At 33.4% G+C, this 27,863-nt stretch overlaps 1 protein-coding gene across 1 annotated transcript; it reads left to right on the forward strand.

Moving 5' to 3' along the window:
• The first annotated feature begins 793 nt into the window (after nucleotides 1–793).
• LOC128170115 (gamma-aminobutyric acid type B receptor subunit 2-like) lies at nucleotides 794–27,863 on the forward strand. The gene is made up of 17 exons (XM_052836080.1): nucleotides 794–1,151; nucleotides 8,187–8,324; nucleotides 9,050–9,220; nucleotides 10,165–10,272; nucleotides 11,691–11,756; nucleotides 11,905–12,099; nucleotides 12,573–12,812; nucleotides 13,256–13,316; nucleotides 13,407–13,490; nucleotides 13,758–13,908; nucleotides 17,674–17,806; nucleotides 19,007–19,111; nucleotides 22,128–22,253; nucleotides 22,640–22,972; nucleotides 23,367–23,508; nucleotides 26,889–26,959; nucleotides 27,591–27,863. Exons 1-17 carry the CDS (start codon nucleotides 921–923, stop codon nucleotides 27,699–27,701), a joined length of 2,466 nt encoding a protein of 821 aa, XP_052692040.1. The 5' UTR covers nucleotides 794–920; the 3' UTR covers nucleotides 27,702–27,863.

Here is a 27,863-nt window from a genome sequence, read left to right on the forward strand (position 1 = left end):
AAAATTATGAATTCAGTTTTCCTTTCAGGTGTGTGGGAGTAAAGAAGATATTTTTTTAACATTATATGCATTAACACCTATACATCCATTTTGGCCCTGCCCTAGAGTCAAAACACCCATACTCTAGGAAAAATGAAAATTAAAATTTCAGTAGAGGACTTCCTGGTAAACATAATTATAAGTCAGTTTTTAATACAGATGTGTGAGAATAGAGAAGAACATTTTTAAACATGATATGCATTAACACTATATTGCCATATTGCCCCCCCCCCCCCCACCTCATGGACATCATAATCATGCATTTAGTTTTTAAAAAATATACATGGGAGTAGAGAAGAAGATTTTCTAAGATTTAATACATTTTCACTATATGGCCATATTGGCCCCACCCTAGAGCCTGAACCCCTGAACCAGAGGCCATGAATTTCACAGTTTTGGTAGAAGGCTTCATGGACATCATAACCATGCATTCAGTTTTTTCCTCACGTGTGTGGAAGTAGAGAAGAAGATTTTTGAAAATTTGGCATTTTGCATATTTGGCCCCGCCAGTGGCACCCGAGGGGAGGTAGAGCCATGAATTTCACAATTTAGATTTTCCCTACTATAGAGATGATTCACACCAAAAATGGTAACGAGTGACCTGGTAGTTTTCAAGAAGAAGTTAAAAATGTAAAATTGTTAACGCACGACGCACGACCCACGACGCACGACGACGGACGAAGACCAATTGCAATAGGTCACCTGAGTGACTCAGGTGACCTAAAAATCACATAGCCAAAAGGATTCGCCCATCGTATATGAAAACCAGTGAGAGAGCAGAAAGCCAGCAAAATAATCGATCTACAGTTGTGTTAAAAGAGTGATAGAAATTTCAAATATCTTCAATGCCCGAGTTACAGAGCGGTGTAGATCAGTAAAAGATGCGCTCTGTTGTACCGGTATTTGGGTGTGGGCTTGCCATGTTTCTATTCTTGGGACGTGTGAAATGTAAAGTGCCTTTGCACGTCGGTGGTATACTTGGGTCTACGGATGATAGCTGGTCGAAATATGCCAATTTTTACAACATCCTCTTTCAAGTAGCGTTTGAAGAGATCGGACGGACAGACATCTTGCCAAACCATGAACTTGTGTTTGAATCCAAAAACTCCCAGGTAACTTTGTATTACAATATTTTATCGACTGACTGAATATTAAAATTTGTGTTATCTTAAAAAGTGATTTACAGTGTTATTTAATATTTGAAATATCAAATTTGGGTCGGTGTTAGCAACATTTTATTGCAGTAGTCTTCTACTAGTTACTGGTATGCATTTTTAGTTTCTGATAGGGTTCTTATTAGAACTATTTTAACAAGAGCTTGGACTTCGGGTAGTTGTATCAAACTGCAATTTGACGTAGCCTGTCTATTTCATTGCTGGTCAATCAGCCATTGCTCTTTGAAATCAACAAGTATTGTCTGGCTATTGAGCTAAACCTACTCAATCGGTGCATATTTCGCTTGAAACCGCGTCATTTTTAAACTTGTTTTGACGCAATAAATATTTAGCTACGTCCAACCGAAAGTCCAAGGTCTTGTTATAATGTTACTAATGTAAAATCAAACATGCCAATTTTACTATCTTAATGCCAATCTTGCAAACAAGTACATATTTTATATATATAGCTAAAACTTTAGTCTTCTTGGGGATGGGGGTAGGTGGGGTGGAGGGATTGGAGGTAGGGTTAATACTTTCATATAACTTTTACATGTATAATATTTTGCAAATATTGCTTTCTTTTATTTTTTAAGTATAAGGAACGATAATTGTTGCATATTCCCTACCATGGAGATTGGAACTATTAAAAAGATGACCGTATTTTAATTACATGCATGTACATAACTAGTGTTGTGAAGAAAATAAAAGTAAAAGTGTTTCAATAATTCATATCAACTAAAGAAAGCTGATGCCTTTACCTACAAAATACGAGTTTAATCTTCTAATCTAAACAACGTTATCACAAACTTCTTCAATTATCCTCCGTTTATATTGAACATCAGACGCATCTTTCTACAATACAAACACCCAATTGTAATGTAGTGTCTGGTTGGAGGATTTATTTACAAATTGGATAGCAAGAGAATTCACTGTACATCAAAGGTGGAAATCAACATAAAATGTATTATTTTTTAAAAGCCCGCCCTTAAGCAAGGAAATTTGTCAAAAAGATTATGCTATCTCATTCGAATCATCAGAGGAATTCTTTTCTTACCAAAAAATGCCAAAGAATTTTGAACAGCGACGCTTTAATTAAGCTGCAAAAATGCTACACGAATAGACACCTTCAAGAATACAGAAAATTATTCATTAATTTCATTACCTAGTAATCTGGATTCATCTATTAATTATTAATTACTATTTCTTAGACCGCGCATTTTGCACAGTTTCTCATTTTGTAGCTTCATGCATGGGGAGGATTTTTGAGGATTGCATAATTCGAATATAAAAGATATTATATAAATAGTGCCTGTTTGGGAGGGTAACAGTTGAAATTGACACCCCGAGAAAACCATTGTCAACCGTCGCGAAGCGGAGGTTGACAATGGTTTTCGAGGGGTGTCAATTTCAACTGTTATCCTACCAAACAGGCACTATTTATTTTATTATACTGAATTTCTTAATTTTAAAGAAAACTTAACTGCTTTTACATAGGAATAACGTGAATTCTACGGCGAACCGTACGCGCATAATTTTCGCGCATGTAACAATTTTCGATGTTACCCGTTGCTAAGTGCGTTGCTAACGCTGAGGGTAATAGAACGGATTATGAACTGCGTCTAAACCAATCAGATTTCAGTATTTAACATGAAAGTATAAAAATTTAATTGGAGACGTATTCTTCGTTGAGAGGTTATACAAGACTTAACCTGGTTTCAAAATCGATCGACGAAAATTTAGCTACCACGAATTTCAATAAAAGATAAAGAAGTACATAATATACATGGAGACTGCTTGTGAAGAAGTGAAACTATAATAACATGGTGTTCAATATACACAGCCATCGTGCGAGTTTGTCCCGATCTCTCCGCGAGAATTTCTTAGCTCAAAAGCCAGACTAATCTTGTATATTTCAAAGAACCATGGCTGAGCGGCCAGCAGTGAAATAGACAGGACTACGTCACATTGCTGTTTGACACAACTACTCAAAGTCCAAGCTCTTGTTAAAATGGTTCCAAGACCATCATCGTACTACTGCATAAACTAAATGTTTGTCCTTTCAGTACTTTGATTATCTTAACGAGAAGAGATTGCAATTCTCTATACAATACTTATTACGTTTAACAACTGTGACTGACACACAATACATCTGGAACCTTATTCACTCGATGAATCAGTTCACATATGTCGATATACTTACATAAAGTACTGCGCATCAAAACAAATCTAAATGGGTTTTTCATGATTTAACCCATTTAAAAACGTGCTGACAAGAAATCTGCATTTATCCGAGTGTTTGTAATTTTCATAGGAATTTTACCCTAAATAACTTTGTATTAAAACGTTGTCATTTGCGGTGAATACCATATTCAGGTTCTATATAAAGTAATATGAATACACTGCTTAAATAAAGGGATGTATATATTGTGAGGAATTCAACTTCTGCAGCTATTAATTTGGTTAAAGACTGAAATGAGGTTGCTTCTGAATTCTTCTTGCATGATGTTACTGGGGATGGCCTATTACCAATGTAGAAAATGGAATTGTTTCTCCCTAACACTTTATTTTTTAAAAAAGATGTCATGCTTTCAATTATCTGAATCAGTGTTATGTCAGCATCAATCAAGGGAAATTTAAAACTGTATAGAGAACGCAAAACAGCAGCTATTTTAATTATTCATTATAATTATCAATACATCATACTCTACACTACAATTTCAATGTATGTACATCAATAATTACCAGAAAAACATTATTCCTTATTATGTACTTTAAGTACAAAAACTATACTGGTCGTTAATGTGTTCAAGTTTCCAAACACGAAGAAGCCCAAGATAGTTTTTGTCTACTAGATTAACGGCGAAGTGGATAAAATGTTTCCTATAGCTGGTCGAACAGAAGTATAGTAATACAAATGGGCACGCAACTACTAGAAGATTACTCGAAGACTTCTTATATGGGTTCATGGAGACTTTTCGATATTGATTTTAATATCACATCAAAGAAGATAACAAAGACAAATCTCTTTAATATCTTTTTTTTTTAATTAGCAATTATTTAGTTTATGAAACAACAATACAGCACGTGTTTCCCATCCATTCTGATAGAGAACGCAATCAATACATATTCCTAAACGACCAATACATTCATACTTATGTAACACTATACATGATTATACTTCCAAGTATGCGGAAAAGTACTGTTTGGTTTCAATTAAATTGACACATTTTCCATCTCGAAATAAGTGCCTATCAAACAATTCGTTTCTGAGAAAACAATTTGATGATTGCAGGAAAAAAATATCGACCAATCGTGATCATTTCAGTCAGTTGTACCAATAATTGAATGTATTTTGATGCCTTTACTGTTTTTCGTTTCTTGTTATCTTTTGCATTCTTTCGTAATGATACTGTAATAGCTGCCATAAAAGAGCTTGCTTTTCACGCGTGGAGACTGTGATACAGCGCTGTTGCGCTCTGTACTGTGAATAAGCAACTGGCTACTGCAATTAAACTCTACGATGGATGGGGAATCACCGGCCCTTACAGTTTAACAATAAAAAAGAGGAAAATAAAAGTTTGTAAAGTAAATGACATGCTTGAAGGAATTCAATAATTCCATGATTAGATCGTTTATAAAATTATACTTCTTTATCTTATTTCGCAACACATGCAGGCAAAGATAAAACGATAGTTCTTGTTGAAGTTCATGCAGAAAGCGCCAATATTGCAAGGTTGATTTCTATGGAGACTATACTTGGTTAAGCACGTGATCATAGAACCAACTGCAGTGGTTGCGTTTATAATGGTTAGGCTTGAATAACTTATAATCCATTGATTAATGTATAATTAATATTCTGTATTAGGTATTGACGTGACTGTTTGCATTTTTGCAACAAATGGCGCAATGGAATGAAACATTACGCAACGAATTCTCCCCCGTTTTCAAACCGTAAATGCGCAATATTATGTAAGAACGGAAAGTTCAGAATGATTTCATGAATTTTCCCAAAATACAACTATGAAAATCTATAGGTTAGGGTCATCAAACGTTTTGACATCCTTTTTTATAGCCTTTCCTTAGAATTGATAATTTTGACCAAAAGATGCCCTTTCTCATCACATTTTTTTTTCTCAGCAACTAGCCAATGAACTGTCTATCACAAAAACTGTCTATTCAAATTCAACTTAACGCGTCATTATTAGGAGCTTTAGCATTTCCAATACAGATATATCATTACAGAAGATTTATTTACAAAAGAAATTGGAATGCATGCAAATTGTCCATTAGAATTATTTTTCGTTGTCGAGAATGTAGCAATTGCATACTCCCTTTGGGGTTTGGACTTTTGCAAATTTAAAGTAAAAAGAAAAAAAAAACCTGTTCGAAACAAAATTGTTTAGAATTTCGATTTCCACATCATCACATATAGGAAGTGCTTGTCTCGTGTTGATGGTTTCAGCCTTCAAGATGACCTACTTTTTCCACAATGTGGTCACGTGAAGTCGTTACACCAGATCATAATAACTATATTTTTTACCACATAAACTTCATAATCTGGTAAGATGTATAAGGAATCAATTTCACACGCTTAATAGCAATTTTTTTTCTTGATTAACTCTCTTCTTTTGACGGAATTAGATTTAATATTCACGCAGATAAATGTAGGAGATGAGGAGACTAACTTAAACTCTGTGGAACAAGGATGGCATTGGTATAGAGGACATTATCATTTCCTTATCTAATTAAGCGATAAAATCGAATCTCACACTCGAAATATCGCTCGACTTTTTCTGTAGGTCGAAATAAAATAATTGGTGGAAATGGCGTATTCAACTGCAGTTGCAATTTTGAACGGCAATTGCTCTGTTTGTATTGTCATATAATATGCTAGCAGAGCATTTACGATTCATTATCTCATGCTAACTGTAAACTATTTGCTTCTGAACATGTTTTCAGTTCATGTTATTAATTCAAATGCAAACTTATATAATTTAAGAACTGGGAAACAAGATGGAAGATCAATTTGATGTTCTGCATTTTACATTACTCAAAAGTCAGGTGAAAGGATTTTTTTCTGTAGTTTTGAATGTAAAGTATTTTATGTGGGGGGTCTCTCTCTCTCTCTCTTTCTCTCTCTCTCTCTCTCTCTCTCTCTCTCTCTCTCTCTCTCTCTCTCTCTCTCTCTCTCTCTCTCTCTCTCTCTCTCTCTCTCATTGATTACGTGTCTAATCTACCCATTCTAATCATGCCACTTTATTTTCCTCTTACGGAATTCATCAAGTACATAAATGAAGCATAGCACAAATTATTCAAGACAATTATTCCTCACGGAAAAGCTGACTGTCTGGTTGACGAAAAGTAGTGGTTCTTTGATGTTTATATCAAAAGTCAGGCCTGGTTTTTCTATATGGTTCAATAATGTATACCTGATAGCAAAATAACAATGATTGTGACTGACGGATTCAAACCCAATTGTTTTATGGGACTTTTTTAAATGGTAGTTGACGCAGGTTGAATATGGAGGCATGTACAAATGTCTAAATTTCAGTAATTTTCGCAATCAAAGCATTTATGTACTTTTATGACACGCAAAATTTGATAAAAATAGATTCACATTTGATAAATTAGATTTATTAAAATTAATGTAAACTTAAGTCTACAAACAGTCAACTTTATTTAAAAACGTTCACTTAAATATTTTGATTTTTTTATAACTTCCAGTGTCTTTGTATGTAATCACTCTACAAAAATCAATTTGTAAGGTGTTGCATATTTACGTTTTACCAATGACGCAAAATTTTTAACATAGTAAGGGGCGCAAGCGGGGTTTGCAGAATTAAATGAAATAAAAATAACGTTTTATTGTAAAATAATTCATATTTTCATGCAGTTGTTAAAATTGAATAAATATAAGTAATAAGGAATAGTTCTTTGAATATTGGGTATTTAAAGTCGAGGCATGATCTAATTATTTATTTAATCAGGCCAGGACAAAAGCTTCCACCTCATACTGGGGTAATACTCAGAGAAGGATTTATTATTCGTTAATAATTAACGTCCGTTAATTGTAGTCTAGAACTGTAAAAATGTCATGAAGATTTCTAACTTTCAAAATAGTTTGAGTTTTTGAAACAGAAGTGATAGATCTTACGATTGACGTCATAAGTCAGATCTTATGGGAATCTTAATTAAGCTCATATGTCTTATGACAGATCTTGAGATAATTTTGAGAAACTCAGTCCAGTAAAAAAAAAAGTCAAGAGGAAGAATACATTATGTTCCAGAAATATTCAGTGAATTATTAATGAAAATCTATATGCCTTATTTGAAGAAGCAGAAAAATTTACCATATTTGGAGACCAAAGTCACGTGTCATCAGTCGTATGCGTCACTGACGACTACAGTGTACTGTTATGAAATCACTTGAAGAATTTCAAATCGTTCGCCGAAAAAACTAAAAAATAAAGCATTAAATCTTATAATTAAAAAAAGATTTATCACATCAAGGTCATAACATCATAACTATCAAACTAACACGTTATAATATTCATAATTGAATTGCAATTTAAACAAAATATTTTTTACTCAGTCCTGTTTAGTTCTTTATTACATGTATATGTAAGCTTAAGCTGTACAGCTTATTAGTACAATAGATATAGACAATAAACACGTACAGGAAGGTTAACAGGAGAATGTGGCAGAAGTGTACATATAATATCAACATCTAATTTTCCTTAAGAAAATCTTGTTTATTTTCGAACTAAAGTGATAAATTTATCCAAATTTTATAGCTCTTTTACATTTTCAGCATTAAAAAGCTGCAGAAGTTAAGAGATGGAAGATTTTTTCTAGTAATAATATGAGTTTACAGTCAAAGGTTTAGATCAAATACAATGTTACGTATAACGATTACGCATGATTTTAAAATTGATAGTCCTCAGCAAGACTACAAATCCATTTTCAAAAATTGTTTATTTTCTTTTTCAGGCAGATCCTGGCTTGGCAGCAAAGTGTTTATTTGAACTTATCAATGAGAAACCTGTCAAGATTGCTATTTTTGGACCTCCAAAATCCAACCCCTACGAAATAGTTGGGCAGATAACACCCAAATTTTACCTGACCCAGGTAAGTTATCGGTTTTCAACTATGTAGTTTAAAGCTAGTTGGTCAACGGTTGAATGATGGAATGATTTTTGTGCTGTTTATTAAATATCTCATCTTTGACTCGCAGTAAAACATAAACAGTTACGGCAATTTTTTTTTCCTATTTAAATTAAATCAGTGGTAAAAGAGGTCAACCGTGACGGCAACTTGACAGTGTCAGCAAAATTTAATCTAAAATATAAAGTTTCATACGTAAGACATCAAGACAAAGGATCTGTAATGCTGAATATAAAATAGCATTCCTATTATGATATATGCCTACTGTAAATTCCTTATTTAACGCGGGAACTTAATTCCGCGATTTCACTGTACTGTATCAAATCGCGAGAATATATAATCGCGATCACCAATGTTTTGCAATAATTTACTATACATGTAGTTCAAAAATGTCTGAAAAATAAAATTGATTTAACACGGAAATTAATTATCTTGCGTTTAAATAGGAATCTACAGAAAATAATAGATCTATAGAAAACAAAATACAGTAGCATATAACAAGCCATCTCAAGTTATGAAAAAAAAACCCAGTCATCTGTTGAGTTCAAACTTCTGTTTCTGTCGATCGCAACCACTGAGCCGTCATGGTTGTTCTACTTTTGAGTGCATGATATAAAAATTTTTGAAATGAAATAGAAATGTACATGTATATATTAAGTTTTATCAAGATCAGGTGGGTTTTTATTCAGATGTCATTCCTTGCAAAAACATCCAATATCATGGACCGGACTTTGTACCCTTCTACATATATGACAAATTATATAGAAGATGATCTTAATCCTGCTCGAATTGCCATGATCAAGAATTTCAAATGGAATAAAGTTGCAACACTTTTTTACAACGAAGCTATCTTTGTCTCTGTAAGTTGTTTGAATTTCTTCCAATATAAAGAACTCTTTCTTTATTAAATCTAACGCAAATGATAAAGCAAATGATAAAAGCTTTCTTATTGATTCTTTTTCAAGTTTCCTGCCTTTACTTTTTATTTCAAAGCTCAGTATAAATATAAAAAACATACATAAATAAATCTCTGGTTCATGGGATTTATAATGTTCCAATATTTTATTGGCTAAAATAGATCAAAACAAAATCACGACAAAGATAAATAGTCCAGGAGATACAGAGGACGCATAATGAAATGAAATGTATCAGCCACATCTTTCTCTTTTTGACAATGGAATATGATTTTCTAATACCCATGTCTGGATAAAAATTAAAAAAAAATTAAACCAACAAAAATAATATATACGTTCATGCAAGTGTATCAAAGAACTCTTTCAACACTTAAAAAGTATTTTAAGACCGTCCTTTATTTGAAAGAAAAATATACAGTATTTGTTTTCCTAATATGACTAAAACATATTATACATGAAATTATCATAATTTCAAACATTTTTGAAAATACTAAAATAAGAATTATCTAATTATGGAATTGATAAAAAATGAGATAGAGATATTTGATAAAATCGTGCCCGTCATTTACTAGTATTCCTATACTTAGTTATCTACAACCCCCCCCCCCCCCCCAAAAAAAAAACACACACAAAAAAACTAGAAAGAAACGAAGAAAACCCAAAACAACGAAGCAACATATTTGATTAGGACAACAGTCTTTCAAATTCTATCTTGAATGCAATCTGTAAATACGAATATTAATTGATTTTTTAACAATAGGCCATCCAGTTACACACAACATTTTATTTACTCTATTTGATCTTTTGAAATTAGTGGCATAAATGTAAATCAATAGCCAATCGGCATTAAACAATTTTCTCCTCTGATGCAAAATATTTTTTTTCATCAGCAAATGAACGAGTTCCATAAACTGTTGGATGAAAACAACATCACCTTGGTCACTTCCGGTATTATAACGGACGTACAGGAAGTCGATGTGGTCATAAAGAGGCTCAAGGTAGGTATGATGGTTTTTATAAACAATCCATTTTACCCTATTGTATTTTTAAATGAACACAAGATATCTTTCCATAAAGTATTTACTATACTCACTAATTCTACAAAATCATGTGTTACTCGATGCATATATCTCATAATTATATGAAAGTTAAAGACGGAATAACGAAACAGCAAATAACTTAAAAAAAAGAATTAGATAAGCGTTTAATTTTTAGTTAATAAGGAAGATTATGTTTCTTGGTTTGAAGAAAGCTTGGGCGTTTAGACTACACAGCATTGGCAGGTTAGGTATCAACCTTAGAGAATTTATTTTGGCCAATCACATATTAAACTCCTAAATACATGTACCACTCTTTAAGAGAGTAACCAACGTATTCTTTTCTCTGTATGGAAATTGCCTGCATCCGCTATTTCCAAAAAAGAAGAGCGTACAATGCCTGACAAATCCCCCGCACCCAGATGTTGAAATGTCATACAAAGAGAAATTTACATTTGAAAATGCACATAAGTACACGTATAACATAAAACATCATATTCTCTGACAAATTAACAAATACACATTTATACTTTGTACTTATCCGTTTGTTTTATTACTTTATTTTCTAAACATTAACATAATGATCATATCTGTGCTAGAGCTATTTTTATGCGGCATTGTGTGTAAAGAACATGAACATAACGTATTTTTTATCATTATCTAAATTGTATTAACTATTTCTTTAAAAAAAATCGTATGAATTAAAAAAATATGATTGACTTAAAACCACAGAAATTAAAAATAAAACGACGGCTATGAATCGAACACCCTTTTATCCGATAAGACTAGTCTACAAGCCTCCGCCTATCTCACTGAGCTACGCTGATACACTACAGGAACGGTGAAAAACTTTGATTGTTTGACAATCATTAATAATTTAATGAAAGTGAAATGTTTTTGGTGAAAACCACGGATTTTGACCCATTATGGGTCTAGACTCCATTTCGATAAATCATTAATAAAAATGAATAAAAACTTATCTTTTAAAAAAAGGACCCATTCATACCTAAACTTTGCAATTTAGAACAGTGAATGATCAAGATTTTTGCATAAAACGCTGTGCAGCTTAATTTAGAAACCCATATCTGACGTGTTTGCAGAATGAAATCATGTGTTTGACTCACACCATGACATTTACACTGTAAACAATGTTTACAAGCCAAAAATAAATATTTCAACTGAAATTGAAAATCGTTCGTCTTTATTGCTCCAAGTGGGGGAATTACAACGCCTTGTACGCCCCTGTTCTTTCCTTTAAACCCGTTTCTTACGCGTGTGATATATGCAACAATTGTGTACATGTATGATCATAACATAATTATCTTTTTTTTTTCAAACTTACTTTATATTCACGACTACATTTATTTCTTGTGATATAGCAATATGGGGCAAGAATTATCATAGGTGCATTCAGATCTACAAAAGCGCCAGATATATTTTGTGAGGTAAGTTATCAAATAAGGTAAAAAAAAAAAATTCGACAAAAATTTAAAAAATATTTTTTTTAAATATTTCACATTAGGTTGGAGGCCTTTTTCAAGATGACTACCGACTTTTCAGTGATAGAATGTTAACAATGAAATTTCCTTTAAGATTTACAAACAAAAGATGTTTGGCAAGAAGTATGTCTGGATATTAACAGACTCTCTGTATAAAGGATGGATCGGCAAGTTAGAGGAAGGACAAGAAAGTTGCGCTGTTGACAACATAAAAGCTTCTGCCTACGGTCATTTCACCCTTGGTCAGAAGCAGCTACGGACCGATAACGTGGTCACAATATCTGGCCGGGTAAGACGATTTGTGGCATTCTGTTAAGAATCTGTAAAGAAGTAAAGAAGGAAATGAAATTTTCTCAACAGCGCAGCCATATGTATGCAATATCATTGAGTGGTATTTCCTTCTACACAGATCGAAGGGAAATTCCGACAAAAAACTAATAACTTCTTAAAATTAATTAAGTTTTTTTGGGGGTAAAGATTTATTAAAAACAATCCTACATGTTTGGCAATGCAAATATAACATCTGGAGAGAGATACAGTAACTGTGGAATCATTATAATTCGTAGAGGCCAATGTTTGATGATTGCTTAAATTTTCAAGGTTCGTAGGGACTTAAGTTTGTGTATTATCTTATACATGTACCTGCAAAGGAAATATAACCTTAATTTATTATTTCGAGAAAGATGTTAAATCGTGGATGACAATTGAGCCACCACGAATCTTATGATTCTACAGTATCTATTTTTTGCTTCATTTGAGCAGACAGCTGATGAGTATGAAGCATGGATGAAGAACATTTCCGCTCAGTATAACTCTAGCACAATGTTGCTATCTAAGTACAGTCCCTGGGCCTACGATGCTGCTTGGGCACTGGCCGTGGGCCTGAATAGGAGCATCAAACACATGGGCGGTGGCGAACTGGAAAACTTCTCGTACAACCGATCAGATATATACGACGCCATCCAGAAAGGAATGGAGGAAGTGTTCTTTCAAGGAGTATCGGTACAAAAACAATTAGACTAAGTCCAGTTTGCATGATCAACTAACTATATTATCTTATGATAAATGTCTACCAACATTATGAAGAGCGATTTTTCTAGTGTTCTTAAATCTTGTTCAATTTATCTTTATCTCTTGTTTAAAGGAGGCTGAGTGGCCAAAGAATGACAATGTATCTTTCTTAAAGTGTAAAATATTAGAAATGATTTATTTAGTTATGAGCCATCATTTATAAAGAAAACGTCCACACATTAAAGCTTTGGAATTTGAATAATTTGCTATTTCTTCATACAGAGCTCTTTTTGAAAAGGAGATTAATATAGTCTATAAAATGGTCACGATCAGCCCTCTTATCGTAAACTTCAACCGGTGCATGGAATGATATTTTGAGTGTGACTGTATTTTAGCGCATACATTTGGTTTTAACCCTATAGTGGTTTTTATAGGGTCCAGTATCCTTTAAAGACGGCAGAAGAATTGGTCCAGCATTCATCAAAATTAATCACGGTCTGCTCTTCTTCGTTTTTCCCTATTAAGAACATGACATATTATGATAAACGTAATTTGAGGTTGATGATTTTCGACAATGTTCTGTAGGAGATGAAAGAGTCGATGTTGCGATGTATGAACCTTTGAATGATTCAATTAATTGGTGGACAGATTCAAATTCCCTGTTTAGTGGTATGATTACATTAATATCTTGTGTTCACATATTCTACATATGTAAGTATATACATGTGTTATAAATATGATAAAGACAAATGTTTAATTTAATGAAACAAGTCTGTCTTTTAGCAGTAAAACCCTGCCTTTTCACTGGTGGAATTGTGTTAAAATACTTAACTGTTTTGTGTATTGCATATTTTATTGTAATTTAATGTTTAATTCTCTACTAGTGATTTCTGGTACCTATCAATTTGTTATGGGTCTTCTTATGATCAATTTTAGGCGGGGTTGTGCCTAGAGACAGTTTCCAATACCTCACACGAAGATTTCAACAATCAAATGCCGGGATCTCATTGGTTGCTTTGTTGATAACCTTAGGGGTGGCCATAGCGCTGGGTTTTCTTGGCTTCAATATTCACTACAGAAATAACAGGTAAACACTGTTCGTTACTATAATGTTTACTGATTATTTTAATAAAAATACGCATAACTGTGAAAGAAATACAGTTGAAATCGATAAAAGGGAATATATCCAAGATATTCTCATTGACATATTATCATTTTTCACTCATGAAAGTTCACAGGAACAAAAAACAAAATTCTTACGGAAATTTATAATGGGAAATGTTTTAATTACACCTTTTCGCCATTCGGAACTCACTCGGAACACCTCGCACGATTTTTCAACGTTATTATCCGGGCTATTTCATGGCTGATGCAATGAAAAATTCAGGTAGACTTTCTATTTTGGGTTGTGTATTGAAGCCTGAAACCGTAGAAGGGGCTTTTCAAAACAGATAATCTGGACATTTTTCATATTAGTGGATGAATGAATGTAGTTTGAGCACAAAGGTATTTATGATTATATCAAGCGAAAACTGGTGGAAGCAAAAGCTCGGAACAGAGTATATAGTCTAGTTGTCATAACATTGAAATGGTTCAAGTATCGTGTTGGGGGGGGGGGGAATTCAACGCTAGTCCATGCTTGACTTGGAACAATAATTGAATAAATTTTGCACTGATACCTATGATTTCAGATAAGTATGATGATACAAAATCAGAATACTGGGTGTAAGGAACCGGTGCTTTTAAATTGGAAATAATCAGACAAGACATCTTATGATATGTTTGTAGGTTGAAACGGGATCAAATCTGACTTTTGGGAACAATAAAAAAAAGCAAGTAAAGTGACACCACACGAGATAAAAGAGTAATCCTTTTAATAAGTCGGGCTTCTTGGAAAAATAATGCTACTTTAGTCCAAAGAAATTAAAGATCAATATAATACCTGCGAAATTGGAATTAACTAGGTATAGCACAGGGATTCACTTTCACGATCTCTAACATTATCCATATACATGTCAGTGATAAAGGCACGAAATGAGATTTCCATGTACGAATTTTATCCATTAACGCAATGATTTAGAGCGAATTCCGATGGGAAAATCTACCCGGGCCTTATCTAAATAAAAAAAACCTGATTATCATTAGAATTGCTGGTACTGTGTATGCTCAAACAGTAACATCATTTAAGGAGAAAACTATTTGATGTCGGAATCATAAATATTTTATAAACTTCAAATAAAAATTGAGTTCGTAAATACTTTTTACAAAAAATGTCATTTAGACGCGATCGTCGGACTCCAACTCCTGTTTCGTACACGTGCACTCAATCTCAAATGTATACCAATGGAGAAATTCTCAAAATGTGGAATCTTTTGTAGATTTTAGGTCGTTGCAAAGATTCGATCATCAGTCAATAGCTTAGTACATGTACATTTTGAGAATACATGTATATTTGTAAATAGATATAACATAATGAGGATTTTGTGAAAGTAGTTCCACAGGCAATTAATAGAACATTGGATTTTAGTCCGCTCTTTCCTATAGTAAATACGGGAATTTTTAGGTGACTGAGTGGCCGTTTATTGAGCGACAGAGACAAATGTTTCGTTTGACAATGCTACATTTCAATTATTGAATTCAGAGTGATAATTGCATCTAAATGGTCGTACCAAAATAAAAATAAATACGTTAAAAATATGTGACAAGCATGTATAATTGTTTAAAACATGGTTTTACTATGAATGTTTTAATTCATTATTTATGCATTGTTACATTATATTCAGTAAAAAAAAAATTAAAAAAGATTATCATTTCGATTGAAACGGAGAAATGAGTTGACATATATATATGCACAATAGGGTTGATGCAAAAGTAATGACACAGATTCAGAAAAAAAGTCATGAGTTGGCGTAAAGTGACGATAATAATGAAATTGTGCATCAGTTACAAACATTTGGAAGTAATGCATAATAAAGTACAGGTAGTCCGTCGGATCGGTGGAAATGAGGGCTCAAAAAATTATGATCCTGGTCTGCCTTTTAATATTGTTGTTGACAAACAAAACGCAGAGTTTTCTTCTGACTGTCTGTATTCCGATAGATATTAAAAACAACGATTTCATTTTTCATTTTTCATAGGAACTGTTCCATGGTGTTTTAAACATTTTTTAAATGGTTTAAACGACGGATTTTCAAGGAAATTTAGAAGATTTTTAATCTAAATTAAAATCATTGTTGAGCTAAAAATAAGTAATTTTTACTTCTACATTTAAAACAAGACCTTTAATTCTGAACAATGATCAGAAAACGTTCATGTTATTCTTAACATCTGTATGGTTTCGAACACAGGGGCTTGGTTGTTGGATAGTGAATTTCTTAATTATTTGTTCCCGAAGAAAAAATTGATTTAAATTGGTAATCTTATGTATATTTCTGTGTATTGCAATAAAAAAATTCACTGAAAGCCCCCGTTTCAGTCATGTTAAAAAAGGTATATTCAATGTACATTAAAAAAAGTAAAGGGACGACACTCGCCATCTTGGATTTATAGGGGGTCCTCGTTTCAAGCTATGTTTTAAACAAGTTCTTCCGTTTCTCCAACGATTTCTGACGAGATCTAGGTTGGAAAATGTTAAAATTACTTATTCCTATCGTCTGACTACATACGTACGCTGCATAATAAACACATCGTTCCGAAATGTACTAGATACTCGCCAAACTTATCGAAAGCAACGGAAGTTGATGCAAACTCTCCATGTAATCACTGAGGAGATCCGAAAGCTTTGGATAAACCAAGAGGAATATCTTTTCGCGGAATTTTTGATCTCTCTAGATTTATCATACATTTTCGGAACATCTCAGTGATTATATAGAGAATTTACGTCACTCAAAAGTAAACTTCCATTGCTTTCGATAAGTTTTGCAAGTATCTAGTACATTTCGGAACAATGTGTTTATTATGCAGCATACAGATGTAGTCAGACGATAGGAATAAGTCATTTGAATATTTTCCAACCTAGATCTCGTCAGAAATCGTTGGAGAAACGGAAGAACTTGTTTAAAACATAGCTTGAAACGAGGACCCCCTATAAATCCAAGATGGCGAGTGTCGTCCCTTTACTTTTTTTAATATTCATTGAATACACTTTTTTAACATGACTGAAACGGGGGCTTTCAGTGAATTTTTTTTATTGCAATACACAGAAATATACATAAGATTACCAATTTTAATCAATTTTTTCTTCGGGAACAAATAATTAAGAAATTCACTATCCAACAACCAAGCCCCTGTGGTTTCGAATGATGAGTATTCAACGAATTTAATTTAAAAAAAAATTTAATTAAGAAGCGTGATGCGTCCGGTAGCATTACTTTTAGATCAACCCCAATCGCAACTTCTTGCACCTTTCCGATAGGCTCGGAAAAACAGGTGTTTTTCGGAGCTCTGTCTGTCGAAAAGGCCCGAGAAACTGCGATTGAGATCCACCCCAATCGCAACTTCTCGGGCCTTTCCGGCAAGCTCGGAAAAACACTTCGAATGTATTACCTAGGCGTCCATGACAACCCCCCTTTTTGTAAAACTTGAAATAAATAGAATACATTTTACGATCTGTTGAGATGTGAGCTATACTTCATTAAAGTAAACGATATACACTAAAATATAACACAGAAGCGACATACAAGACTGTCTAGCCGATACTTATTTTAATGGGAAGCGACTCCCTTTTGTATAAAATTCTAACATCCGGTGATGTTAATACATTCGAGGTGTTTTTCCGAGCTTGCCGGAAAGGCCCGAGAAGTTGCGATTGAGATCCACCCATAAATATTACTTCTGTATATTTCATTTTTAGGAATATTAAGATGTCGAGCCCGAGAATAAATAACACGATAATTGTGGGAGGACTGCTGATCTACGTCGCCGTCGTATTCATGTGCATAGATTATGCTGGCTCAATGCCCCGTATGAACAACCATATCTGTATGGTAAGAAGTTCTAGTATTCAGAAAATTTTAAATAAAAATAAGATGGCGATGGTTGCTTGTATATATGGAAGAAGTATTCGAAATATATTTAGAATTTAGAATTAGATGCCAATGATATTATAAATGTTAGACCAATCTTGCATACTAGTATTAGATAATGTGATTAGATTCAGTTTTTCTCTTTTCCCTATACAATATATAAGGTCTACTTTCAAAATTTGCATTTTATAAAAATCTGTCGTACTTTATTCCTATAATATAAGATCAGACCTATGGTTACATATGTAAACTTGCACAGGAAATAATGTATTGATATTTGCCTCCGTAATGTACCAAAATTTTGACTCGTTATCGAAATGAAAACTCCTGTGAACAAATCAAAAATACCCGTGGTATTCACATGCAGAGCATACTAGTTTACACAGATTAGAGTATTTTAAGTGAATGCGATTTATTATGTAAAGACCCGTTAAAAGTTTTAAGAAAAGTATGAGTATATGATATGCAGTACTAACACAATCACAAGTACATGGACACGTGTATTTTTTTTCTTCCAAATATGTACGAGTAAAGCCCTATTTACACGATGTGATTTTTCAGATCTGACTTGCCACACCGTGTAAATAGGAAAATCATAAGACAGATATGAAGTCAGATGGAGTCAGATGGAATAGAGACATGCTCTATTCTGTCTGGCAAGTCAGATGGTTTTGACCAATCATTAACAAGGTCAGAAAGGTTGATCTAAATACAGAACAATTAAAACGTGGACTTTTCCCGAACTTTTGCAACTATTTAATTTAGATTAATTTCAGGATTAATTTGGTGTATTTTTGAGTTGGAAGTGTTAAACATACATAAAGACTGATACATCCTACATAACCGAGTTCAAACTCACCAGAAAGAAGAAAATAATTATGTAAAATTTGCAACAGAAAAATATCCATGGATAATACCGTTGTATCAAATTTTTATATTTGTGAAATATTAATAGATAGTAGGTTATAGCCATCTTCTGATGTTATATTGTAAACAACAAAAAATTTGGAGGGAAATATTAATGAACTACATGTCTGACAAATCATACTGTGTAAATGCAACACTGCAATCAGATGTGAAATCAAATATGAAGTCAGATCTGTAAAATCATATCGTGTAAATAGGGCTTAAAGCTCTAACATCGTCCCTCTTGACTTTCAGCTGAATGTTTGGATAATCTCCGTCGGTTTTACTCTAGGATTTGGAGCTCTGTTTTCAAAAACCTTCAGGGTACACATTTTGTTCACGCAGGGTACAGTGAAGAAGGTAAGATTACTTGTAGAATGTTATCCTTTCATCAATGCGAAGAATAACAACATATTCCCGAAACTTGTGTTTACAACCGGTATAAAATTAATTGCACATTTTTATAGATTAAGTACATGTATTTTCTTGTTGTTTTTCTAACATGTTATGTTTTAGTATTGTTAAATATGTGTGTCTTATAAAATTTTTGTAGACCATACTCATATTATTTTAAGTACGTTATATCCCTTTTTAAGTGAAATTTTAAACTCTATCCGAAAGAGTCTATTTATCCCCCTTTTTCTACTTTGTTCAAAATGAAAAAAAATGTAGACATATTTTCCCTTGTATCTCTGTAAAAAGTAAAATATCGATAATTTAAAAGTTACAGAAATACTTGTAATACATACAAAATTAAACTTTACTCGGTTTTGCAAAAGTTCAATGTTATTACGGTAATGGATCGAATATTAATTCCTGCAGCCACCACGAACAAAGGCATATAGATATCAATGTCTTCTAGAAATACGTGGATATTCAAATATTCATTTTTCTTATTAATAATTATTTTCATCTTACAAAAGTGTGTGCCAATTATATTGTTGTATTTTTATTGATTTGTAAACAATGTTTTGATAGTTATTATTTTGTGTGGCTGTGTGTGTTTGTCTGTGTGCGCGTGCGCAGTTTATTCATGCAATCCTAGTCCGTAAAGCAAAATTGCTTTGACGCATTAAGATGAACTTAATAATGCTATATAGGTCATGCAATAGCACAATTATTTACTCCTGCAGACGAAAGCTCACTGTTTACTGTTTTACGTCTACAAACTGCAACTGCCTTTCACGACAATTAAGAAAAATAACATCGATCAACATCCATGTCTTCGGATATTATTTCCTCGCAATTATTTGCAAAACTTTTATGTCCGTGTTAAGAGCTCAGATGCGTGTCATTTGGAGAAAAATTCATTATTTGTCTCTTGATGTATTTTGCTAAGTAAGGATTTACGCCAACCAGAATAGCGTAGCAGTTTCGAGATTCCTTGAATATGTGCCAGTGAAGGCAGAAAAGTCGTATTTCATAATACAAGTTGTTGAAAAGAATTAATGATTACACTAATAACAATTTCATTTTTCAAGAAATTAATCTTATTATAACATTACTTGATAATAGCAACTAGTAGATTTATAAACGCTTTTTAATTAGAAAAAAGAAGGTAAAGTTTCTTTTAATACATGTATATGCCCTAAAATTCTAAAGTTGCTTAAATCTCATGAAAATACACACGTACCATCTTAAATATGTGTGTATATAAAGTACCAATTTATACCCTTCTATCTTGTTTCAAAAAATAATTATGACTTCAATATTTTGGCATATTTCTAAGATTAAATAAAAAGTGATGAAAGATAGCACATTTTCTTAATTTTTGAAGAGGAAACTTCAAAAGATTGGTTAACATCCCAGCAATTAACAGAGATTAGAGAGAAAAAAATAAATGGCTAACTTGATATTTTTATGATTACCTCTCAGCAATAGCCATGCACCCTCTAATCCAAATTATTATTATTATTATTATGATAATATGAAGGAATGAATGATTATAATGTTTTGAATAATTAAATTCAACACAAAAAAGGGATATGATATCATAAAGCTATTGAAGATATATTTGTTTGCATTTTATGGTAAATAAGTGCGCTTTGTTTCGGGTAACGAATAAGAATACCTATTAAAGAGTCATTTTCACACACATGTATTTCGGAAATTAATTGAGTTTTTTTTTTATGCAATTGAATGCTATATTAGAAAAAAAATATTTATAAACATTTGTATGTTGATGAATTCCTTTTCATGTCGTAGGTTTTATACAAGATTGAGAAAAAAAATTCCCCGTTAAAATTATTTTTCCACATTTCATTCACTTTTTCTTAATTTGTAACTTATTTGTCACACAACTCTGTAATCTATGACAGTTCATGACGATTTATAAAAATGATAAAAAATAAATTTTTATTTATAATTGATAATGTTAACCTATGATGAATCCGCAGGGGTAAAATCCACCTGTTAATTACCATGATCCTAAATATTCATGACTTGCACCGAAATATGCTTTGTTGTTTAGAATTTTTGCTTTCGTTTTTAGAATGTTGCAGTATATAAATAGTGCCTGTTTGGGAGGGTAACAGTTGAAATTGACACCCCGAGAAAACCATTGTCAACCGACGCGAAGCGGAGGTTGACAATGGTTTTCGAGGGGTGTCAATTTCAACTGTTATCCTCCCAAACAGGCACTATTTATTTTGTTATACTGAATGTCTTTTTTAAAATTTTTAAGAAAATTTTACTGCTTTTATATAGGAATAACGTGAATTCTAAAGCGAACCGTACGCGCATAATTTTCGCGCATGTAACATTTTTAATGTTACCCGTTGCCAAGTGCGTTGCTAACGCTGAGGGTAATAGTAAATATTATCAACTGCGTCTTAACCAATCAGATTTCAGTATTTAACATGAAAGTATAACAATAAAAGATATTACATTATTAACTGGGGTAAATATAAGACTTCGAATCGATTATTTTACTTCGTACGAGTCCTTCATGGGATTAAACTGCTTTGAAATTAGCATATATCAAATAGCTTTCCCTTGTCCAAATGCGAATTTTTTAGGATCACAGGTTTTCAGACATAACTTATTCAACAAAAATATTCTCCAGTCGTTTAGAAAGCAATACACAACGGAATTAACAGTTTTTTGTTTGAAAAACAAATCGAAGAATTTGAAATTATATGTCTCCTAAAATCATAATTGCCCGATATTCCTCAGTATAATTATCATACAGTAACTTCCTGCACTTAATTTTTTGTACGTGATTAAACAAAAAACAAAATCATTATGTAACAAAAAACAATCCTCTTTTTTTCCTTCATCACCTAGTAAAGTTAGGTTAATTACAAAGAATAAAAGACGTCTTGTATGTTTTGATGTGGCAACTTCAGGTGAACTTGTCTATCAATTTTTCATGCAGCAAACTATCAGCGATGCCCATCTGTTCGGGATTCTTGGCGCTCTGGTGCTGCTCGACTTTCTTTTCCTTACGTTTTGGACCTTCTTCCATCCGCTCAGGATGATACAGAAAAACGTTACAGTCGAGGTATATTGTTTGTTTGGGTTTAGTCGAATGTCGTCTGTCATGCAAACATCGCCCGCTTTAAAAAAAAAAAATAACAAAAAAAAAAACCCAACATTTTTTATGACTTTTATTTTTATGCAACGTTGGCGCCAGACATTTTAATGATAGTTGTTACATACGAAGTCTTTTCTCTAGTGCATTAATAATTGATTTGGACAATTTGATATTCTTATGAAAGTATTACTTTCATTTCGTAATGTCTGCATTGCATATAAAGGTATAGCTTTTCAGTCGTTGCAATAACAATCAGTATTAGTATTGAATTCTTTATTTGATGTAATCAGAGACATAAAAAACATAATGTCATTTATGTCTCTGATGTAATGAATGCGATTTTTTTTTTACAGCAAGAGAATTCAGATACGATACTCATCGAGACATTTCACGTGTGCTATAACGAATTTCAGTCCTACTGGCTGTCCGCCCAGTACATCAGTAAAGGGGCTCTATTAGCCCTGGGGACCTTCCTGGCCTGGGAAACACGGCACATTAAAGTCCCCTCCCTCAATGATTCCAAATACATCGGGTTCTGTGTGTACAACATAGTTATCGTATGCGCCCTGTGTGTACCGGTCACTTTTGTCTTACCCCCTGAGAAACCAACGGCTAAATTCATCTTTACATCTGTTGTCTGTGTGTTTACGACCACATTGGTGCTCTGTATCCTATTTGTTCCAAAGGTAAACGTCTTTTAAAGATTAAAGGGACTCCCCCATACATGTAACAATGGCACAAATAATCGTCACAGTAGCTATATATTATGTTTGTTTATACTTATTTTAAAACAATGCACATTCATCTAGTTATATCCATTTTATATTGTAAACAGTTGATAAATGCTGAATTGTAAGACTAAACTTTTCGGTACTTGTGTTTGGTCTCTTAAATAGTTTTATCATTCCGCCGATATTACTCTTTTAAAGTGTCACACACTGGTTTATATTTAGTTGTTGCAAAAATAAAAAAGAAAACATGTTTATGAAATGAAATATAGATACGTGTAATTATGCAACATGTATATTCAACTTTTTGCTCAATGACGTTTGTTGTAAGTATGGTGTTTTGCATTTTAAGGTAAAGCTGAGAAAATCGACGGACGCCATCAGGTTTAATCCGAACCTGCAGAAGACAATCAACCCGTACAAGACAAAGGCAGGGATAGGGTACGAACACACAAAAACAACCAATGTGTCTACAGTGGAGGACGCTAGGTCCGGTGTGTGGATTTTGTTCGACTATTGAAAGAGATTCATTTTGTATGGAAACTTATACATGGTCTGCATTGTAAACTAACTTTTTTCATCCTTGGCTATACAACACATCTAAACCTTGGACACTCCTCTATCTATACGTTACATATTATAATATATCATATACTAATAGAAAATATACCCTTTTCCGCCCTGTGCGATATAAACAGGAAGTTCGCCTAGGGGTGTGATATAAATCCTAGGGGTGTGATATTAGATTTATATCACACCCCTCTCCGGCAATCTTCGGATGTTATATCACACCCATCTTCGCTAGCCAAGGGTTTTCGGTCCACTTTGCTCCCCATAAACCCTTGGCGGATTTCATTACGAAAACTCGGTGATGTGGTGGCGCTATCTAGCGAGCAACTTGAGTTGCGCCCCTTGCATATTTACATTTTAATCGAATTAAACAACGGGTTATATATACACTACGGCATTAATACAATTTGAAAACATGTTGACTACCGAACATCGGTACATAATTAACGATGCTATTAAATACGAATTAAATTATAACCTAGGGAAAGCACCAAAATAGGAACGAATATACTAACGGGATAGGCAACTTCTACATTCGCCATGTTTACTTCCCATGCTATCACGCGAGCATAAAAATGACAAGTTTGCAGAACTATGTATAATCCTGGTAAAATATGTAGGTTTTTAAAGCGATCTGGTTAGACCATCGTTGGGGAGGCACTGTACTCGAGAACTTGTGCCTCAACTTGTTAAAAGCAGCGAATGTTTTACCAAAGATCACACATGTGTTTTCTTTTAAAGTTTATATTTACAAGCACTGCGATTGGATCAGCTACTCGCAGCTGCAGCCAATCATAAAACGGAGCTTGTCACCGAGTTTTCGTAATGAAATCCGCCAAGGGTTTATTGGGAGCAGAGTGGACCGAAAACCCTTGGCTAGCGAAGATGTACATCACACCCTTTCCGTTAATTATCGGCTAATATCATATAACTAGTAGTGTATCAGCCCTCATACATGTGTTTTGGACTAGGTGAGACAGCAACAAAAACGGAAGTGAAATTGTATTAAATCTTAGAAAATCTTTTTTTTTAACTCCCACACATGTGGGGGAAAAACTGAATGCATGGTTATGATGTCCACGGAATCCTAAATTGTGAAATTCATGGCCCCTGGGTCAGGTCGTGGGGGGGGGGGGGGCAATATGGCCATATTTATACTACTATATAATAGACTCGAATAAAATAAAGAGCCTCCCGTGATTTAGCGTGAATGTAATGCGCATGCGCAAGATTGTAAAATCCAAAAAATCCAGATGATTTCCGGATTTTTTTTTTTTTGGAATTTTTGTTGATTATTATTTAACGAAGCTTGATTGAGAAAAAAACCCAAATTGGTAATCTTCAAGTACCAATGATGTTTAAAATATATAAGACAAAAGACAGTACTCTTCCGATTTAACGGTATTAAAGCTCAAATATTCGAGTCTATTATTTCAATATAGTAGAGTAGATGTAATTAAGAAGTTGTAAGATCAAAATAGTTATGCAAGTGTTTTTATCATTTAAAACAAAAACTGTTTTTAAATCTTTTAAATAAACAGGTAGACTTGTTAACAGTAAAGTAATAAGTAGTATACTAGCCACTTTGTTTTAGTTTATCTATGAAAACATATAAATATAAAACCTATTTCTTAAATTAACATAACTGGGATAAACAATTTGATTGGAATTGTGCACCTTTTCTATAGTATGTCATTGTATAGATAGTGCATATTTGGAAGGATAACAGTTGAAATTGACACTCCGAGAAAACCATTGTCAACCGACGCGAAGCGGAGGTTTAAAATGGTTTTTGAGGGGTGTCAATTTCAACTGTTATCCTCCCAAACAAGCACTATTTATTTTAATATACTGAATGTCTTATATTTAATTTTTTTTTTAAATTTTAGACTTTTTTTTACTGCTTTTATATAGAAATGACGTGAATTCTACGGCGAACCGTACGCGCATGTAACAATTCGTTGTGTTACCTGTTGCCAAGTGTGTTGCTAACACTGAGGGTAAAAGAACGGATTATCAACTGTTTCTAGACCAATCAGATTTCAGTATTTAATATGAAAGTAAAATAAACACTGTTAAGAGCTCTAAGTCTTATGTTAAACTATAGGGTTAGAGTCCTTTTCGAAAGATTTCAGGCAGGGAGGTGGATGACATTACATTATTATACTCTTCTACTCCATACTGAAACTCAATTATGCATTTATGAGACTCCTCGACAATTCTGTGTGTACTCGGGTGACCGTTAAAACCTATTGGCCTCTTGTTTGTGAGAAAAGTCGCAGCGAACCAATTCATCTCCGTTAAATCGCAAAATAAAGTCGTCGCGAATAAAAATTGGTATACAGGATATAGGTGAAGAGCCCTAAGGTCATGGTAAAACTCATATCTGTTACTAATGAGTTGCATTAACAGATCGATCAATTTTTAGTAGCGCATTTATAGTGTGTGAATCAATGATTTCATTGTTTTCTATGAAAAATATTTTTTTAGTCTTAATATTGCATAAGAAGAAAAATCCAATTTTTTTTGGCATGGCTTGAAAAATACTGTTATAAGATTAATAAATTCATGCAATGCCTTTTAATGAGACAAACTTCAGAACCTTTTTATCAAGACCTTGGACTTTCTGTAGGGTGTAACGATCTATTTCTTGCGTCAAAACGAGTTAAAATGACACTGGTTCAAGCGAAATATACACCGATCACTGGCGTCGGAAGCAAATTGAAAGTGGGGGGGCTAAACTAATCCTCAGAAATGTTGAGAAAAAAGTAATTCCCAAAATCATGGAAATCCTAATCCGGGGGGGGGGGGGGGGAGTATACCTATACTTACAAGCGAAAAAAAAAACTTACTTACCCAAAAAAAACTTTTCTTCCAAAATCATGAAATTCGTAATCCGGGGGGGGGGGGGGGGGGGGGGGGAGTATGCTTCTGAATCCAACTTCTCAATCTTTCAAGGTAAATTTAGCAACAAAAATCTTTCCTGCGAAAAAAAAGTGGGGGGGCTGAACCCTCTATCATGCTATGTTTCTAATGGTTAGGTATAACTTTGCATAAAAAGTGGGGGGGCTAAGCCCCCCCTAGCCCCCCCGGTTCCGACGCCTATGCCGATTGCGTAGTCTTCGCCTACAATGAAATAGATAGGCCTACGTCACATTGCCGTTTGACACAACTACCTAAAGTCCAAGCTCTTGTTAAAATGGTTCTAGCTACATAACGATGGCAAATCGTTTATCAATTCTAAATATCATTTGTGGAAGGTAGATGATGTTTTATTATTACAATTCTTTCTTTCGAATAATAGGGTTCAATAACCACTGTTCGGAGAAAAGTTCATTTTGTGACCCAATAAATCGTAACGGGTCTGACGTCAAGGTATGTAAATCTGTTAATTTAAAAGTGGAATAATATCAATTGCAACTTCTCGGGCCTTTCCTGCAAGCTCGGAAAAACACTTTGAATGTATTACTTCGGCGTCCATGACAACCCCCCGTTTTATAAAATTTCATACATGTATAAATAATACACATATTACGATCTGTGGAGATGTGAGCTAGAAGTCATCAAAGTCAATGACATACCCTAAAATATACTACAAAGGCGACATACAATGCTGTTTAGCCGATGTCTGTTTTAATGGGAAGCGACTCCATTTTGTATAAAATTCTAACATCCGGTAATATTCATACATCGAGGTGTTTTCCGAGCCTGCCGGAGAGGCCCGTGAAGTTGCGATTGGAAATAATATATGAACTACATGTAAACTATATGTTTGCAAAATATTGCATGGTACATGTATTTTCCGGCACATTAAACATCTATAAGGTTATTCATTTTTTGCATTATCGGTAGGTGGAAACAATAAATACTTGAGTTTTTGAAAATACCAGTGTACAGCTATATACATATCTAAATATTGGAACGAGTCATTTGAAATATTATTGTTATATAATACATGTTAAAGAAGAACTGTTTGATATTCTTTTCTATACTTATTTATTTGCAGCTAATTACTGTGGAACCTGAGAAAAATAACGGCACATGTATAGTCTTGCAGAATGAAGATCTTCCTCCAAAGGAATCAGATCAGAAAGAAATGAATTGTACCTCGGTGTAACCAGCGGACTTCAGTTTAAGAACGGTGCACAGTGGACAACAGGACATTATGTTGTCTGATTACAGTTACCTAAAATATATATTTTGTTTTGTGATACAAACATCTCTATTTTCATTAAATTTGTATACTAGTATATAGCATATGTCTTTTTTCCTTTTCAGT

Source organism: Crassostrea angulata, chromosome 1 (assembly GCF_025612915.1).
Source record: "Crassostrea angulata isolate pt1a10 chromosome 1, ASM2561291v2, whole genome shotgun sequence".
NCBI lineage: Eukaryota > Metazoa > Mollusca > Bivalvia > Ostreida > Ostreidae > Magallana > Magallana angulata.